Source organism: Lemur catta, chromosome 12 (assembly GCF_020740605.2).
Source record: "Lemur catta isolate mLemCat1 chromosome 12, mLemCat1.pri, whole genome shotgun sequence".
NCBI lineage: Eukaryota > Metazoa > Chordata > Mammalia > Primates > Lemuridae > Lemur > Lemur catta.
In genome coordinates, this window is record NC_059139.1 from 45,273,751 (window position 1) to 45,289,881 (window position 16,131).

General features: G+C 38.3%; 1 protein-coding gene across 1 annotated transcript in view; it reads right to left on the minus strand.

Moving 5' to 3' along the window:
• Positions 1-16,131, minus strand: part of MRPS27 (mitochondrial ribosomal protein S27) — an 86,591-nt gene that overhangs the window by 14,323 nt on the left and 56,137 nt on the right. Inside the window, exons 5-6 of the mRNA XM_045566107.1 lie at positions 4,034-4,148; positions 187-265 (exon numbers count right to left, since the gene is read on the minus strand). Of these exons, the coding sequence (XP_045422063.1) occupies positions 187-265; positions 4,034-4,148 (194 nt within the window). The remainder of the gene's footprint in view (positions 1-186; positions 266-4,033; positions 4,149-16,131) is intronic.

The following is a 16,131-nucleotide window of genomic DNA, read 5'->3' on the forward strand; positions in this document are numbered from 1 at the left end:
ATAAAAAAGGGTATTTTTAAAAATTTTACATAAATGATAATGATCTTCATCAAAACTTTTTTGACTGAAAGAGCAATGTAAGGAGAAGTCATTAAGAAATAAAAAAGGGGGAAGTGCCTGCATTTATACTTTTCCCTTTGGGAGCTCGAAGCCCCATAATAACTGAATCTGGGTTTGGTTGCTTACCATTGTAATTTTCTTTCTTTATGAAAGAATCCATCAGCAAATTGAATGTAAAGTTGTCTGGAAAAATTCCATATTGAACCTGTAATAAAAATGGAAATAAGAGGAAAAAAAGAGAAAAATATCTACTTTAATTCAGTCTCTTATATATGCCTATGTATTATTCAGGATAAAACTTGCCACCATTAGCTTTAAAATATTTGACTATCATTTTACAGCATCTGTGACAGTGAAATTGAAGCTGTGACTCATGGGGTTTGGTAATTGGAACTGTTGGTTAGGGTGAAAGTTGTGAGTGGGTGTCTGATACAAGACAATTGATATGTGAAAAATAAAGCTCAGTTCTAACACCTTGTCATAGCTTAAAAAAAAAAAAAAAGGAAAAAGAAAAAAACCAAACAAAAACTCATACACATCCCCAACTGGCTCAGTGACTTTTTTTTATAAGGTATGAATAACAATGCAAAAATAAACTCTCAAGAGAAACCATGCATTATGCAGTATTTTCTGGTCCTTAGCCTGGCTTTTAAAGACCCAAGAAAAATGCCAATGAATATTTATTACTAACCAAGCTAGGAATGCTGAATATTTGAGAATTCAGCTTTCTTAAAATGTGGACCCTTTAGCATTTGCCTCAGAATTTTCTAGGAGTGCTTTTAATAATATAGATTCCTAAACCTCCAACCTACCTACAGCATCAGAATCTCTGGGAATTGGGCACAGAAACCTGAAGCTTTAGTGAGCTTCTCATGTGGTTTTCATGCACACTCAGGTGTGACTACCAAGGATGTAGCTTGTGGCTGCACTTTTATTTGTTTCAAATTTTTACTCCAGTAGAGGTAACCACTATCCCCCACACTGCTCCATTCTTCCCTCACCAACCACCAGAAACACCTGGAGAATTTTTTAAACTATACCCATCCCCTTGGGAGAGTCTGACACAATCCTAACCCCCAATTGTGAATCACTGCTGAACTATTACTACGAGGCATGTGTGGGATGCCTCAGGTGTGCAGAAATGGAAAAATGTTTAAAAGCCACTGTTTTAAAGGTTGTAGCTTGTGGGCAGTGTCTGTATCTCTCTAATTAGTCATCCAAATCAGTACTAATTCCTAGAGATAGGGTAAAAAAATATTTTAGGATGATAAATCATTAAAACTGGGAGGGACTTCAGAAATCAGCTGGTCAGTGATTCTCAGACCAGGCTGTAAATCAGAATCAACTGGTAGCTTAAAATATCAAAGAGGTAAGAATAGACAGAGCACAGAGGATTTTTATGGCAAAATATCCTGTATGATACTATAATAGTGGATACATGCCATTATACATTTGTTCAAACCTACAGAACGTAGAACATCAAGAGTGAACCATGGCCCGGTGCGGTAGCTCACACCTGTAATCCCAGTACTTTGGGAGGCAGAGGTGAGAGGACTGCTTGAGGCCAGGCGTTCAAGACCAGCCTGGGTAACACAGGAAGACCCTGTCACTACAAAATATAAAACAATTAGCTGGCTGTGGTAGTGTATGTCTGTAGTCCCAGCTACTCAGGAGGCTGAGGTGCAGGGATTGCTTGAGCCCAGGAGTTTGAGATTACAGTGAGCTATGACAGCACTACTGCACTGTAGCCTAGGTGACAGACTTCTGTCACCCTGTCTCTAAAAAACAAAACAAAGAATGAGCCTTAATGTAAACTATGAACTTTGGGCAATAACCATATGTCAACATAGGTTCATTGATTGTAACAAATGTACCATCTGGGGGCAGGACGGTGATTATGGGAGAAGCTATGCAAGCGTGGGGGCAGGAAGCATATCGGAAATCTCTGTACTTTCCACTCAATTTTGCCGTGAACCTAAAAACTGATCAAAAAATAAAACTTATTTTAAAATAAACATTAAAAAATACCAATGCCTGGGCCCCAGACAGATCAATTAAATTAGAATCTTGTGGGTAGAGACAAGAATCTAAAAGAAAAATTTTTTTTTTCCATACAGTATCTTTTTCTGTCACCCGGGCTAGAGTGCCAGTGGCATCATCATAGCTCACTGCAACCTCAAACTCCTGGGCTCAAGCCATCCTCCTGTCTCAGCCTCCCTAGTAGCTGGGAATACAGGTGCTTGCCACCATACCTGGCTAATTTTTCTATTTTTTTGTAGAGGTGGGGTCTTGCTCTTGCTCAGGCTAGTCTCAAACTCCTGGCCTCAAGCAATTCTCCCACCTCAGACTCCTGAAGAAAGAATCTATGATTTTTAAAGAGTTATTATTTCGATGACTGTAGTGAGGGTTGGAAATCACTGATTGACTATAACCCATTTGACTTAGAGTCGGAAAAACTAAGACCTAGAAGGATAAAACTATTTGCCTAAAGTTATGGGCAACTGGCGGAACCTGTGGTATTACAGCCTGTGTCTTCTGATTGCTAGTCCAGTGTTCTTTCCACTACAAGACTCTAAGAACAGCAAAAATAACATGGACTTTGTTCTGCTGTTCTAGATCCTTCTTGTTTTGTTTTCATAGGAATATTCTGACTGTAATCTGTGTCATTATACTCTGGACTGAAGAATAGGATTTAATCTACTCCTTCCCCTGGGAAGTTCCATTTCCTCCTCTTGAGATTCAAGGCCATCACCTCGATCGTCCTTATCCAGGGACCAAGCTCAGTCTCTTACTACCACCCTTACTCTGTCCCACCTCTCAACATTCCTTATACTGTAGGCAGAGGGGAAATGTATTATTGCTCAAACTAAGCTTTTGTTTTCACCCAAATATACCTCTGCTAATACCATTCCTGTCAGCCCATCTCTATGTGCAAGCATGCATCTTTTAGTGACCAGCTTAAATGATACCTCCAGTCTCTTTTAATCCTTTCCTTCCAATTGGATTCCTTCATATTAATTCTCTAATTTTTTTTACTGATTTCCTGTTTAGCACTTACATTTGCCTAATATTAGACTTATCAGTGAACCTGCTTATCTCCTTATTAAATTATAAGCTTCCTGAGGGAAAGGATAGGATACTGCTCATTTTTGTATCCACTACCATATCCAATCTAATGTCTCACACACAAACTGTGCTCAACGTACGTTAAGTTGGACTGGGCCCAAGCCATGGAAAGAAAAACTATTCTGCACAGAGGGGACGCAAAACTAAAATCAGTATTCCTTTTATGTTCTAACTTTCAAGGACCAGTGACATTATAGAAATAATGCATTCATACAAATACTGTTAAAATATTTTAATGGTTCAAACTAGTGTTGAGCTTGAGACTCCCAGTGATGACATTCTAAACATTTGCTTTATTTTGTATATATTTCATATGATGAAGGTAAGGAAGACTCAACTCTCGGGTGGAGTGTAATGTTCAGAAAGATTCTAATCATAGGAGGCTCTCAGGCTTGAGAGGAGGAGTCAGAGAACTCGAAAGGCACAGGATGAACAACCTAGGAATACTGTCTCTTTAAAGATGTGTAACATAGTCTGAATACTCTGGAGACCACACTACAGCAAAAATGGTCATGTTTTTTTCCTAAGCTTCACCAGGGGGAACCAGACAAGAAATCCAAGGCTTAGCAATCAAGAAAGAAATGACCACCAGTGCAGAGGTCTTCTGATAAGACTACCTTTGCTTTTACCTGTCCTTTTCTGAGTCACTATGCTCAGAAAAGCAGCACGTACAGGAATTATTTTTAATTTATTAATTTATGACCAACTCCATTCTAAAAAGGGTATCTGAGGGCAAATAATTTTAAAAAGTTATTTCTAGACCATTCTTTCCTGTACTATAATAGGTACAAACACCACATCATCTAAACTCAGAAAAACGGGCTGCAGATCCTACGAAACCACTCACCTTATTTACAAGAGTATACAAGGCTTTGTCTTGTGCACCATATTTCAGACACTGCCTAATCCAGGTATGGATAGTCCATTCTCTCAGGTACCAGGTGTTGGGGCTATGTCGAAATCTAAATAAAGCACAAAAAGAGAGAAAACTAGTGTTAGCTCTTTTTTTTTTAAACCGGATTATGTCTCTTTTATTGAATGTTTACATTCCCAGCAGCTAGTAGAGTGTCTTGTACATAATGGGTATTAAAAAAATGCCTGTTGATTAAATAATTGAATACATGAATGAATGAATGAATGAATGAAGAATGAATGAGTAGAGTCTGTATAGGGTATGACAGAGTCACCAAGGATGGAGTGGCCATTTTTACCTGGGGTCAAGGGATGGTATCAGGAGATGAGAGATGAGAAGAGACTGTTGGATAGACTATTTTGTTACGTGCTGCTTACACATGTGTTAACTCTTAAAAGTCTTCCATCTGCAGGTCCTTCTCTTAGATATTTAGAGTATAGTCAGTGTGACCAAAAGTCATAAAAGTCAATAGCTGATAAAAACTTCAGAATGGCCAACTAAACATATATATATAGAAAAAAATTAGCGGGGAAGGGTGGCGCATGCCTGTAGTCCCAGCTACTCGGGAGGCTGAGGCAGTAGGATCAGCTTAAGCCCAGGAGTTTGAGGTTGCTGTGAGCTAGGCTGACACCATGGCATTCACTCTAGCCTGGGCAACAGAGTAAGACTCTGTCTCAAAAAAAAACAGAAAACAAAAAACAAAAAACAAAAAACTTGAGAATGAAGCTCATTAACTCACAAAGTTTCAAATGGGAAAGAGAAGGCAAAATAATAAATAACAAAAAGATTATAAAAATTTTATTCCTTACACTCCCTGCTTCAACATCTTGTTTTAATATAAGATTTATGGTAAATGATTTGGGAAAAGTACTCTCCTAACCATGGTATTATATAAACACATATTTGATTAGAAGAGACAATGAAGGTGATGCTGATACTGTGGAAGTTTAAAATAAAACAGATAAAGAAAAAATGAAAAACAGAATAGCACAGCAAATCTATAGAGGGAAATCAGCTTTGAGTAACAGTGATGTTTCTTGTGGCACTTAGGAGAGATTGGGACATTCTTCACTGAATCAAAAGAAGACAAAAATAGAAGTCGAGGAAAACTGAACATTCACATCCTCTAGGACCCACAATCCCCCTGCCTTCTTCACAGCTCCATTCTAGCCCATCTGCTTATCTCCTCTTACTTCCTGTAGTTCCCCACAGGGTTGTAAGAATCCTAAGCAGCTCAGGATGAGGCATATACAGTAATATTAATAGCATTCTCACAGAGGAATGGTACTTGGGAAGGAATTCTGAATGCTGCTCCCGCCTTGAGTTCACATTGCTAACACCTGGGGTGGAGGCTACTTTTCCTTGTTCCTCGGGGTCCATGACAAAAGACTCAGGGTTGTGAACAGGGTATATAAAGAGCTTTACTGGCCCTCTTTTTGTTTATGTGTTTTGATCAGGACAGACCCTCATTTATCATACCATGTCAGCTGAAGTCCTCATGTTTTCCTTAACCATTTGGGAAGCAAGCCAATCTCTGCCCCTCCCCAACTCAAAATCAAACTCTTTTCTCAAAAATAAAAATATAACACAAAAAACTTGGTGCTAAAGGATTTTGTGCCATATTTGAGAGTCGAGGATACACACTAATGCTAGTGGTTTATTCAATCTGTCCCCAGCTATTTCCTGACATCTGCTATTCGGATAGTTTCCTTCTGAATAGGTTCTCTGCCAAGGTAATAGCTGAGAAAAGGAGAGGAAGTAAGAAACAGTATTTAATTTAGGCTGTCTATTAGTGTCAATAGTTGACAAAAACTTGAAAATGAAACTCATTAATTCATAAAGTCTGAAGGACTGAGAGTAAGATTTGGCAAAAATAAGATCTGGAGATGTTTTATGGATTTAGGGTCATCTAGGCCTCCTCATTCTTTTTAATATCTTAGGTTTTACTGGAAAATGTCTCTTTCACTCTATTTTTCTCTATAGAATTAGCTCCTTTAACATCAGAAAGATAGAAATATATCACATTAAGTTCAGGATGAGAGTGACCTGCCTAGAGAAAGGCACCTAGATCTAGTGAGATCCTCTGAAACAAAATATACCTTTTAGTAGCTCACGCTTTCCCTCATATTTTCAAATAGTTGAGCTACTTGAGTGTCTCTCCTTGTTACTCTGAAAAATCTGAGATTTAAAATGTAATGACCAATTAAAAATTAATTTTATTTTTTTAACCAAAAAAGTCAAGTGAAATACTAGGCGTACCACCCAAGACGTGATGCTTGTGAGCTCCCTGGGTGAGCAGGGCAGCGACTGACTCACTCAGCACTGATTCTTCAGTGCCTGACACAATTCCTGGCCCACAGTAGGTTTTCAGCAAATTAAAAAAAGAGTTTCAATCAACACATGTATTAAATGCTATAACATATTGATCATTTTAATGTCATGGTATACACGAAGAACTGTAAATTCCCCGTGTGGGGCATTTATAATCTCATGACAAAGAACGCATACACAGTTTAACACTAATTCAAGGTGAGGTATGGTAAGTGCTAAAGACAAAGGGGACTCCTATAAGCTAAAGGGTTTTTGGTAGTAGTGGTTGTCAGGTTTAGTCCATTTCCCCTTTAAAAACAAACAAAACACAAAATACCAATTACCTTCTTTGCTCAAGATTATTTTAAACCTAATCCTCATTTTAAATCTAATCTTCTGCCTTAGGATGTCTCCAATGACCACTAAAGTTATAAATTTGTTTGGTGATGGACTTATTTAAAATAAGAGCACGATGACCGCCATACCCAGCCAAACACCTTTTCTCTTATCATCAGCAGACCATTTTTAGGCTTTGAAGGATAATATAGATTGATAGTGAGAACCTATCTTTAGACCTTCAAAGCTCAAATTAAAATTTATTAAAAGCCATTTGCTAACCTTTAAGGCTAACTTCAACACATGGGAGATCAGAAAAGCCTTTTCTTCTCAGAAGTCTTTCCTTCTCACACTGTGTTTCTTAGAAGCCTAAAGGGAAAGTTACTCAACACACGTAATATATTCATCTCTGCACAGCAGCCCTGGGAGAGACTTGTCAAGAGACTCACAAAGGTCTTTAGTAAGTCCTCTACCATTCTCATCCTGGGAAAGGGCTACTTGGTATGATCTCTGCTAAGACCTAACAATCCAGACACACAACCATGTCTAGGACATTGTCAACGAACTCTCAAATGAAATCAATTTAGGAATAACAGTGAAACACTAACACATATATTATGAAACATGCTGCCCAAAGCGCAATTCCTGCATTTCCCCGTCAGGCACCAAAAGAGCGCCTTTATAAGTCCTTACTCGTATTAAAAAGAGAAATGAGTACGTACTTATGTGAGTAGATATCTGGAATATAAACAAGTCAAAACACTGGGCCAGTAGGATCCAACTTTGATGCCGAGTTTGAGAAGAATTCCTTTGTCAATGACTTTTCAAGCAGTTCAGACAAACTTGGCCCTTTTCAGAACTCCCAGTAGTAATATGACAGGCAGGCAAGACTCTGGAATGGGTACTTGCCTGGAATGACTCTGTGGTCTGCTGGGTGAGCATTTTCCTTTTCAGCCAGGAAAAAGGCAAAGAGAAAAGAACACAACTAACATAATGATTTTCCAACTTGCCTGCAAACAGACAGGCTTTTGTTCTCGCCTGCTCTGACCACCAGCCTGGCAGATTACAGACGGCCACTGTAGGAGTCCCCTCCGTGTCCCTATGCCATCAGCTGTTTGCTCACCTCGACAGAAGCTTCATTATTATTACCTAGGCCAGCAGGCTGCCAAGATAGGCAAACTGTGTTAGTATGGAAAAGATAAACAAATGCAACCCAAATAACTCCAAAAATGTCGTGCTCATAAAGGCAAGAGACACTCTAACCTTCCAGCTTATGAAATATGAGTAAACTTACAACAATTCCAATGACATGTGTATTTCTTGGAGGAGGGAGGAGCACAAGAAGGGGGCAATGAAGAAGTGTGCTCTAAGCCTCTAGCATTAGCTCTAAAAGTCAGTATCCCATGGATGAAGAGATTTTTGTCCCTATAATAAGTGGGGTTTCCAGGTGAAGACAGAGCTTGCCTAGAAAGCCAAATCATGACCAATATACTGGCAGGAACTGAGAAGCTTCCCTCCTCAAAAAACAGGCCACACTCAGAACTCTTTAGGGTCTTTGCCTACACTGTCGCTCATTTGAGATTGCTGTCACCAGGAAAGAAGGGCAGAATCACAGGCCACAAAACTCTTAAGTCTTGGATATCTTAGAGATTTCTTAGAAGGGAAGTGAGGTTATACAAAAGAGATCAAGAGTGAAAAGAAAACACCAGAGATGTAATGTGATTATACAGAAGGTACTGTTACTGTGTGTAAAAATCACGTGAGATTTCCTATTTGTGACTAATTTTGTCATTTAATTAAAAAAAAAAAGTGGGATATAGTCTTTCTTCCATGGGGTTCAAATAAAGGTTTTGTTATCACTGAATGGCAAAAGCAGCAGTCAGCATTCATTGGCTCTTTCAGTATCACAAATAAAAATGCTCCAGGCTGAGCAGGCCTACTGTACAGATGCCAGAGCCTGGAGCCCAGGGGCTCACGGCTCCACCATTTAGCTGCAACACTGGCTCTTCCACACGAATGAGCAAGCTTTCCACAATATTTATCTGATTATAAGAACCACCAACCTTAAACACACACATGCAGCTTTCCCTCTGCTCCAGTGAATTCTGTATCCTGTGGCAACAGGCCTTACTACAGATGGGAACCTCAGCCACAGAGCTAGGTAGACACAGAGAAGGGAGCGGGGCCAGGGTAAAGGGAGGAAAGAAAGAATGCCAAGATGAGAATATGGCCCTGATGCCTGCAGTGTGGATGGGAATCTTATTAATGAAGCAGAGTTTGCAATTATCAAAAGGGTTGAGCACATCCTTGAACTAGAACCAAAGAGCAAGAGAGTGTCATGTGACTATTTAAACCAGAATCTGATTCAGTCACTGTTACTCATCTTCTCGTTCTAAAAAGACAATTATTTTCTTTTTCATCCTGCTGAAAATTCTTTCAGAATTGTTAGTTTCAGAACTAACAATTATTAGCTGCCTCCACTACCAAAAATAAAATCAAATTTTGATGAGGTAATTTTCTCATAACATTATATTTTTGTCAAGTCCTTAAAAAACAGAGCAGAGTCTAACACAGGAACTGATAATAAAAACATTAGTATTACAGGTTAAAATCTCTTTCCTGCTTGGGATCCCAGCTTCTTACTCTTAAAGAATTTCAGTTAATTTCAACCTTCAACAAACATATACTGAGCCTGCACTAAGTAAAAGCACCAAGTGCAAGAGTCCCTCCAAAACCCTTTCCCCACTGCCACCAAAGGTCAACCAGTTTGGGCTTGAATATTTCCAATGAATTCACTATCTACCTCACAATACAGATAAAAATGTCTTTCTTTAAAAGTTTTTTTAAAAGAAAAGACTTTTTTATTTTTTTAAATATTTTAAAACATTTTTACTTTTTTAAAAGTCAAATTTATAAACATTAGAATTCATACTTTTCAGTTTATAATTTTATGAGTTTTGACAAATGCATCCAGTTGTATAACCACCGTCACAATCAAGATACAAGAACAGTTCTATCACCCTAAAAATTCCCTAATGCCGCCTTTGTAGTCAACCTCTCCAGGGTTTGCTGGTCAATTTAGACAAATTTTATATGGATAACCTCCTGAGGTCCTTTTCTAGACCCAAAGTCAATAATTTTATAAGAGGAAAAGCAAATAAGGTAATAAAACCACAATTTCTGTTGGTTGGTTTATAATTTATATTCTGACAATTTCCAAAAAGAATTTGAAAAAGTTAAAACCCAGTTTACAAGTAGTTTTCTTTGAGTCCTATATGCAATCATTAGAACTTCTGGCATCCCTGTCTGTCATTCTAAAAAAAGGGTGATAAGTTAGTAAATTTTTGGTAGAGAATAAAACAGGCACAGAAATTTGCAAATGTGAAGTGCTAAATAAATGCAGTATAATAACACATTTTTTAAAATGATGATGGATAACAGAGCGACTTGTTCAATACCAAAGTCAAAGTCTGAATTTGTCAGACCTGGGGCTTAAAAATAAGGCCATTAGCATTTCACCTGGAAACACACTGCTATAAATATGACATACTTTTTATTATTGACGTCCTCTCATGAAACAGAAAGCAATCACAAGTAGGGTGTATGTCACCAAATTATTCTCTCTCTCCCTTCTCTCTGATCTGGCTGTTGTTCTGTCAGATCTAACTCTCTCAATCTGGAAGACATATTTCTGATTCATGAAATGAGTATTTGCTGAGTAGCTACCCTGCGCTAGCACGGAAATCCACATTCTATACTCATTGGTCTATAAATTTCCTCTAACTCCAATCTTAAAGATGACATCTCTCCCCTTCTGATTGATACAGGAAAAAACATCTATACACCTACTCTATAGAATTACCATGCTCTGCTGCTGTCTCTCTTTCTTTTAGGAGATGGAATCTCACTCTGTTGCCCAGGCTAGGGTGCAGTGTCATCATCATAGCTCACCGCAGCCTCTATCTCCTGGGCTTAAGCAACCCTCCTGCCTCAACCTCCTGAATAGCTGGGACAACAGGCAGGCACCACTATACCCCACTAATTTTTCTATATTTTGTAGAGACATTGTCTTGCTATGTTGCCTAGGCTGGTCCCAAACTCCTGGCCTCCAGTGATTCTTCCGTTTCGGCCTCCCAAGTCACTGGGCTTACAGGTGTGAGCCACTGCACTCAACTTCTCTCTGACTTTCATCGAATATAAAGAAGCCAGTCAGAATGAAGCCAGTTGTTATTTGTCTAAAAACTGGCACTATTTTATCAGTTTCCAAAGTGCAATGTATGCAGATAACCAGGGAGGATTATTTGTGGGGAGAATGGGAGAAGAAAAAAGTATTTACATTCATCACTGAGGTGCTCTTCTTGTGATGGTCCTAAAAGCAGTAAATGACTGTCTTTGTGGCCACCACCTGACCAGGCAGTGAAACTGTACCCAGAAGCACCTGGTAGGACTTTTCCAGCCACAATTAAGCTGTATACACACTGGCTCACAGGTTAGCTTCACAACTGAGAGGCAGTCACTGAAGGCCAAGGTTAGGCTAAAGAGGGCCTAGTGAGGTACAGCAGAAAGTTGAGAAAAACAGATCTTGGAACTTAGTCCTATTTATAAAAGCACATAAAGTTGTGGAAACTGGCTTGGTTTGGGCACAGATAAGGGAAATATGTTTGGTTTTGAGTAGGAAACCTATGAGCAATGAATGAGCCAGTTTCAAAAAGATGCAACATTTCCTGATGTCTTCTAAAGCTTTGGCTAAAAACTCCAGACAAAACTTCTGCAAAATCATGAATAATAATAACTAAGACAGGACAATCACATATACTAATTAATCACTGTTACATCTGAATAATTCTGAGGAAGGTAAAGACAGGAAAGAAAAAAAGAAGAAAAACAAAGGAATAGAATAGACGTGAAAATCAGAATTTCTGGAGTATTCTAGGCTTAGTGAAGTTGTCAGGATTAAGTCAGCCACAAAAGAAATGACCAGGCAAAGAGTCTGGCCCAGGAGATGAAGCACTCCAGTGTAAAAGCAGTGAAGAATTAAGCCCGTGTTGAGCAGATTTATATGTGTCTGTGTGTGAGATTATGGATTTCTTTAGGGGTATTTCCAAGGGGAGAGAAGCTCAGCATTAATCTGGATTTCTTAAGAATCAGTTTTTTTTTTAAATAAAGAAGAAAAGCATCTCAGTGTTTTAAACATTCTGATTCTCTAATACAAGAAAAAGTTGAATCCCTAAGCATTCTTTGTTCATAGCAAAAGTAAGATTGGATTTACTTCCAGTCATACAAGTTCTATTTCTGCAACTCCACTGACTCTCCTATTAAACATTTAAGCTGTTAAAAGGCAGGGGACAAGTTATCTATCATTTTGTGTCCTACAACTGTAGGTGCCTGATGATCTGGCAACAGTGACTAGACCTGCTCTGATTATATAAATACCAACAATGCATGTTGAAATTCATGAGGATTACTTATATTTGAAATAGTAATCCACATCCAGTTTTGAAGTATCATCCTGCTTATAAATAAAGATGAAGCCATTCTGCCTTTTTTGTACAAGGCGGGAGCAGTTCAGAGATGGCAGAGGAAGTAGAATAACATGAGGCCACATGCAAAGCCGCCTATTCCTCACTTCTTCTCCCTACTGTCTCCTTCCCACAATACACAAAAGGATGACACATGGATTCTGTCATGCAGTAAGTTCAGCAAACAGACAAGCCAATACGAGAGTGAAAACATTAAGACGAAGACAAAAGACAGGGTACATGGGTTCAAAGAATTCCCCTAACAAGAACGCAATAAATAAATCTTAGATTCCTTTCAATATTGGAAGAGACTTCGAAAGCAAACTAGGCCAAGTGAATTGGGGACAGGGGAGAGAAAAGTTTACATAGAATTACAGAACCTTTAGTTTAGTGCTAGTTGAGTCCTTCAATATCCATTGTATATTGAACTATATATTGAGAACTTACTATGCACCAAGCCCTGTACTTACTGGGTGATATGAAATTGCTTAGTCTAATTACTCTACTTTATAGATGAGGAACCTTGAAGTCTAGTGAGATGGCATGATCTACCCAAGATAAGCACAGTTAGCAATAGAGCCTAAGCTAGACCCTTTACTCTCACTCTTCCATCATTGCCTCTCAATGTGTTTATTTGTAGGACCTTTAAAAAGCATTTCTGCATTTCACAATGGTCCTTAACAGTGAAAAGTAAATAATATCTCTTTTAAATTTAGAAGCAGAATCCAGAGAAAAACACTCAGAGCGTAAAACAGTTCTGGAATTGCCCTGAACTAGCTGTTTAACTTTAGAAAGTCACTTGATCCTTCAGGGTTTCAGTTCCTTCAACTGTAAAATGAAGAGGCAGGATTATCTGGACCACAAACTCTAACGTCTACAGGGGCCAGTTAATACAAATGCATGCATCATGTAAGGCAATAGGTACAAAGCTGCTTATATTACAACCAAACAGAGCAACTTAGTTATACGGTTTATAAAAACATACTATATGAGCCAAACAAAATACACCTGAATTCTGGACTAGATCAGACCCCTGAAACTCCTCCCAGCACTTAAGTTTAATGACTCTAAAGAATAAGCCTATATCCACTCATTAAAACATGAGTCACTTACAAGTTTCTATTAAACCAGAAAATTGGCAGTGACAGCACTAAGTGAATAATGACTCAAAGACAAACAAGCTATCATTCAGCCCACAGCTGATTGTACTTTATTCTACTGGCCTCCACTCCCCCACCAGGTGGTGCCCACTCTGGGCAGCCAACAGAGATTACTATGGGAATGGTGGACCCTGCAAGTTGGCATCTAAAACTTCAAGATGAAATGATACAATCACTAATGTTAAACTCAAGGTCCCTAAAATATATTATACTTAAAGATCAAGTTTTGCAGGAAATTAAATTTTTAGCAATTGATCCCTCCATTAGTAAAGCATCTTCTACTCGAATACTTCATTGCTATTCAATTTATATCTAAGAGTCAGCCATCTAAAGTAATGTTTCTATACAATACAAATTATTATTTTGCATACTGTTACTAATACCTTCTTTTACCCCTTAAATAAGTTCCTGATAAGCAGTCATAATCACCCAAAGAAGTCACCACCATAAGTTATTTTTGGTATCAAACCCCTGTTTTCTGACAATTCCTATAGCAGAAATTGCTGAACCCTTTAAAAAAAGGGGGGGGAGTAGGAAGGGGTGGGCAACGGGGATATTTTGGGATATTAAAAAATATCCCTGATAGTTTTAGAAACCATAAAAGGTCAAAATATTTTTAGTTTTTAAAAAGGCAACACATTTTAAAGTTGAGATTTATATTTGTCAGACCAACTGGTTTTCAGGAAGCTTCAATTTATCACTTACAAAAAAAAATCTTACTTACATTAAATATATGAAGATAGTAAAATAATGGTGACCTTTCTTTTCTCAGTGCCAAATGGTAGACATCAGGATGACTACATTGAATAGATACCTCCCCTATTTAGCTCAAGCTAGCTCCTCAATACCAAAACCAAACTTTTAAAAAACTATTTGAAATTGTACAAACAATGTGCCAAGAAAACTCTTAATGACCAAATACAAACTTCATGGCATAGGAATGGTAAGGGCCAGAGACAATTCCTTTTAATAAGATAACAATCATAAGAAAGGATGGTAAAATTTTGAATATGAAAGAGCTATTTCTTAAGCAATAAACCAAGTACAAAGGTCTGGGTTCATCTGTTCTGGCTGACAAATTTTTCATAAAAATGCCATGCTTCAGCTAAACAAAAACTCTTAGGCTGGCCCACAAGGAAGGAATGAACAATTTGAAAAACATTTTTTTATTGCCTGAGAAAATTTTTAAAAAGTCTGTAAGTGCCAGGAGAGCTGCCTCGATGTGACTGTCAGCTTTCCAAAGTCCCTTTGCTTTTCTTAGTATGAGTCATAGGGAAAGGAGAGAGCTCCTTGGCAAACATACAGTCTTTCCTCTCTGGTTCTGCCCCCACCCCACCCATTAAAAAAAAAAAGTCTTTGATGTATAATAGTTAAATAGATTCCAGACAGGCTTAACTGAAGTTTGAATACCAGGGAGACAAAATAGCATTGCTGAAGTCTCTATTGTTTGCCATTGTGAGCCACAGACACAGGGAGCATCTTCTGCATCCTAAAAAGGGCTGGGCCCATTGACCATGTGTCAGATGATGGCTGCACTTTGTGAGAGAGGAGGGAGAAACAAGCTATGAAAATACCTTTGTCTCTCTAGCTCCTAAGCATCACTGGTTCATATACTAGACATTACACTGAACTGGAAGGGTCAGGAGCTTATCCTTTATGAGTATACATTAAGTGGAATTTCAAGTGTGGTAGCACGTAGGCTGTCCACATATACATGGCTACTACTATGAATGCAGCCTTCAGTTAACAGGTATGATTTTTCCTTCATTAATTTTAGACAAAAGAGTAAGGGAGCTAGGGTTTCCTTCCTTTCTTCCTCTCTCCCTTAGTCTCTCTCTCTCTCTTTCTTTTTTCAGGCAGGGTCTGGCTCTGTTGCCCAGGCTAGAGTGCAGTAGTATCACTGTAGCTCACTGCAACTTCAACTGCTGGGGTTAAGTGATCCTCCTACCTTAGCCTCCCCAGTAGCTAGGACTACAGGCGCAAGCCACTACACCTGGCTAATGTTTTTAAATTTTTTTTGTAGAGAAAGGGTCTTGCTATGTTGCTCTGGCTGGTGTTGAACTCCTGGACTCAAGCAATCGTCCTGCCTTGGCCCCCGCAAAGTGCTTTAATTACAGGGGTCAGTCATTGCGTGCTGCCTTTTATTTTTTCATCCATAGAATGACAGTAAGGAAAAGCTGAATGTTAAACTAGAGAGAGAATAGTTCTACTTATTTACCTACATGGAATTACTTATTATAACAGAAAACAGAATTTGGTGAGGGCATCTCCTGCATCTGATCATTTATCAAACTACTATGAATCAGGACACAATGCTGGGCACTAAATGACAAAAATAAATAAACATACTCTTTGCCTTCCATGAGGTTAGATTGGGATTATCAAAAAACAAGCCATATGACAGCAAAGGGACACTGAGTTAGAAGAAGAATATCTATGAAAAACAAATATACAATAGTTTTTCTCATGTTTAAAAAAATATGGATACAAATAACCACAAATAATGGTGTTTCAGGATCCTATATTAAAACAGGCTCAAAAAAAAAAAATCAAAGACAGGGTGAGCTGTTGCTATAGTGACCACAGAATTTGATCTCTAGGATTTTCCACATGCCCATGCAACCATAGAAAAGTCTAATTTATTAGCAATTCTTGTACTAAGTATTAATATATTTCTGGGAATGAATGAATAATACTTACAAAAAAA